At 53.8% G+C, this 3,829-nt stretch overlaps 1 protein-coding gene across 9 annotated transcripts in view; it reads left to right on the forward strand.

Annotated features, from left to right (window-relative positions):
- The window catches only part of LOC113202139 (uncharacterized), a 314,098-nt gene that overhangs the window by 280,808 nt on the left and 29,461 nt on the right, over positions 1-3,829 (forward strand). For 5 of the 9 annotated variants that reach the window (XM_052268373.1, XM_052268343.1, XM_052268364.1 and 2 more), the window contains one exon: positions 352-395. The exons of the other annotated variants lie outside the window; for them this stretch is intronic. Coding sequence is in view for 3 of the 5 variants with exons in the window: in XM_052268343.1 (XP_052124303.1) it covers positions 352-395 (44 nt within the window). In the remaining 2 variants the exon portion in view is untranslated. The remainder of the gene's footprint in view (positions 1-351; positions 396-3,829) is intronic. 9 annotated transcript variants of the gene reach the window in all.

Genomic DNA, 3,829 nt, shown 5'->3' on the forward strand with positions numbered 1-3,829 from the left:
GGGGGGGGGGGCTGATGAGGTGTTATAAGTGTGCAGCGGATGGGAGGGGCGTGACGGGTGGAGACCTCCGGCCCGAGGGGTGGAAATATGTCCGGAATAATTGGCTCGGGAATGTTACTGTTACTCTCTCGCCCTCGCTCCACTACCCGCTCCACTCACTCACTGGGGAATTCTAGGAGAGAGAGAGAGTGAGTGAGTGAGAGAGAGAGAGAGAGAGAGAGAGAGAGAGAGAGAGAGAGAGGGGGGGGAGAGGGGGAGAGAGAGAGAGAGAGAGAAATATGAGTTGAGTCGTGTCTGAAACTGAAATACAAATAACTATGTCTCACCACCTGTTTCTCTCCTTTGTTGCAGGTGTGTGTCACAGACGCGCGCATGTGTACCTGAAGCTGAGTAAGGTAATGAAAAGACCGACAGAGCTTTCATGAAATTGCATTAGTTAACTGAAACAATGACAGTCGCATTCAAAGTGCTTAGAGTCACCTGTCTCTGAAGGTGATGGAGATCAAAACGAGCACAAAAAAAAAGGTTATTGCTGGCACGGTTTTTGGTGCGTTTGCAAAGTCCACCCCTTTTGTCACGGGCGGTCACGGGGTGTCGTCTGCCAGTCAGGTAGCGCCGCATGATTCTGTGAATTTATGACGCCACAAACACTGTTTTCTGCCTCTATGACTCGCTCCGGCCAAGTTGCCGCTCGCGCTGCTCCCCCTCCCGGCAGTGTTTCACCCTCCGCCAACCCCCTCGCCCTACCGTATTGTGCTGCGATGGACAGCAAGTTGCCAGCATTTGCGTTTAGAGCGCGCCACTGAGCCTCGTCAAATTAGGCGGCAAGCCGGAGAGAGTGGGCGCGCGTGGTGTACTGTGCTCTGCAAAGTGTCGTACAATCTCAAAGTCTTGTTTGTTTTTTTCGGTTGTGTTTTTTTATTTTTTGGGTGCGTGTTCGTGTATGGAACACTGTCATAGACTTTATTTCTGCAGGTCACGGGTCTGTCTTAAAATAACTTCATGGCCAGGACGGGAGCCTGAGCCTGATTTTGCAGAGTAGGAGGGCAAGCAGAGGAGAGCAGAGCTTTCTGCCAGATCTCACAGTCTGTGCTGCTCAGTGACGGTGACGAAAGGGCAAAAGTGTTGAAGTTTAACGTGCGCTTTCGTTTCATTTCGTAAACTTTTTAAATTGTCAAGGAAGGCAAAAATTTTGTAATATGACAAATCAGAGATTGCAACTTTGTGTCGGAGTTGTTGTGTTTTTTGTTCCTTTAGTTTGGCTGTCGCCCGCAGCCGCCGTGGTAAGACTGCGGGGCTGCAGCGGCGGCCACTTAGGAGGCTTTGGCGCCGAAGCCCTGTAGGGCGCCGGTGCCCCGTGTGTGTTGCGGTGCGTGGAGCCGCAGCAGGCCAGAGAAAAGAGGCGCAAAGAGCATTTGTCTTTCTCCCGGGCGAATGCGAGCAAGTCCGCATTCCTGTTTACATCTGAAAAAGACACTAAAAGATTGATAAGCTATTCACAAACAGAACTTTAATGATACACCCCCACCCCATCCCCACCCCCGAAAATTAAAACAAGTGCTTACGACACTTATTTTCTGGAAATATGTACGTCGTTTTTTTTTTCCTTTTTTCATAACGGCCGCTTGATATTGCCTCTCCGCACAGACGGACAGGGCCAATAATCACAAGTCCCTTCCCCTTTACAACCGCGCGTATTACTCCCTCAGTCCAGATCCTCCCCACCACCGCTCCTCTCCCCTTTCCCTTTTCCTCCCGTCGTATCGTTCCCTCCCTCCCGCTCGCTCCCCGCCCCCAGCCCCATATGTTTGGTGTGGTCGTTACCTCAGCTTCTAATGACCCACGGCAGCGCGCAGCAGCGGGGGAGCCTCTTTGAGCCTTGGCCAGCCGAAGTGGCCATCGCCTCCCCCATCTCTCTCTCTCCCCCTTTCTCCCTCGTCACTCCGCGTCTCTCCCACTCTTTTCTCTGCCCCCCCCCCCTCTCTCTCTCCTTCTGAACTCCCACCTCTCTTTCTCTCATTTGTCTGTTTTTATCGCCTGACACTTTCTTTATTTTAAGTTATTCCACAATTTTTGCTCGTTTACACAAGGTATTTTTCATCCCACCCATTCCTTTCCCGAAGCGGACTCATTCGCTCCTCTCCTCAGTTACTCCCTCTCCCCCTCTCCTTGTCACCCCCAAACCCCTCGCCCCCGCTCTGCTTCCCCACCACACACTTCTTTCCTTAACCCTTTTCTCCTCTCTTGCTGCAGCAGGGCGAATTCCCCGGAGGCTGATTTGTAGGCTATAACCAGTGGGGCAGTGCCAGAGTCGCCTTGAGTGAGAGCGGGTAGGGGAGGGTGGAGGGGGTATGTGATAGTGGTCGAGAGCCTGGTTGAAAAATTGGCAGAGCCAGAGAGGGGAAGGGGGGAGGGGGTAGTTCTACTGTAACGCTGTAAAGCTGCAGGGGACGAAACTTTAAAGAGAGAGAGAGCATCTCTTGCTCCGCGTCGTGGTGGCGCTCTTGGATCGTTCCAAAAGGAGCGGGGGGAGATAGGGTGAGGGCGAGGCTCGCCTGATGTTGCTGCTCGCTCGCGGAGGTAAATAGTCGTTGTTGATGGGGAAATGCGTAAAGATTGCAGCAGCGCCACGCTCGAAGGCGCGCGCGGCCGGGCGGGGCGTACAGTGTGGTGTGCTGCGGCGTGCCCCCGCAGGGGGGAAGGGGCAGAGGCTGTAGTGGTGTTCGTCGAGGTGTGAAAGACCCTAGGGCGAGAGAGAGAGAGGGAGGGAAAGGAGGAGAATCTTAAACAAGCTCAGCTACACTGTCTGCGGGGCGGCAATTGAGTTAAAAAATTTGGCGGAATAATGGAATCGGGATTTGGTCCGGATGAGCGCGGTGGGGGCGCCGGAGGGGTGGCAGCAGCCCCCACCAGCCACGCTGTCGTGCCATCGGGCTGTCTACCTCCCGGGCGCCCGTCTGAAACCGCTTAAAGTGAGGGAAGAGAAAGGGAAACGCGATTTACCGCTGGCGTACCATTTTTGTCCCTTCTTTCCGAAACAAAAATTTTTGCCTTTTATTTTTGTTGATGCCATGCTTCGTGTGCTTTTAGCGGGTCGCGTGCGAGTCGATCCCACTCCGCCATTCGCAAGATGCTTTTCTCTCTCGCATCCCCCGGCCCCCCCCGGCCAAGGCTTACCGTGTGCGTCGTACCTTAAGTCTGGTCGCACAACGCGGCCGGGTGCGCTCTCTTTGAGCTTGAGCCCCCGCAGAAAGCGCATGGAGATCGTTGCTCCAATCCCACTCTCCTGCCCCCCTCCCCCTCTGCGCTGCTCCCGTGTCTTCTTGCTTCCATGGGATTTCCGTGTCCCGTTCGGAATCGGAATCAGTTTTGGGGTCGCAGAAAGGCGCTCGTGGCTGGTTTCGATAGACACGCCGCGTGTATAGGAGGAAGGGCGCCCCCCGCGTGTGTGTGTGACTCGTCGTCGTCGTCGTCAAATACGCCAAAACTGAAACAAACAAAACCGTTTTTGTTTTGTTTTTATGCAACGCAGGTTAACCGTGACAGAACACTGAAAACAATACTTGATGCATTATCAGAAGAGAACGTTTCATTGTGCCCTCTACTCCATACAAACGGATAGGGGTATCACAAGGAGAGAGCATCAGGAAACGTTCTCTTCTGCGAGAGTGCCGAGAGTGCACCAAGAAACGTGACGCACGTCACGTTAGTTCTTTTCCAGTGAATCGGTTGGATAGAGACGCGTTCAGTTATCTTCGCCGTCAGTTTTTTTGGTGGCGAAGGGTGGGGTGGGGTCGAACACCCTCTCGTGTCACGACGCCCCACCCCG

This window comes from Frankliniella occidentalis, unplaced genomic scaffold, assembly GCF_000697945.3.
Source record: "Frankliniella occidentalis isolate FOCC.00 unplaced genomic scaffold, Focc_3.1 Scaffold4, whole genome shotgun sequence".
NCBI classification, from domain to species: Eukaryota; Metazoa; Arthropoda; class Insecta; order Thysanoptera; family Thripidae; genus Frankliniella; species Frankliniella occidentalis.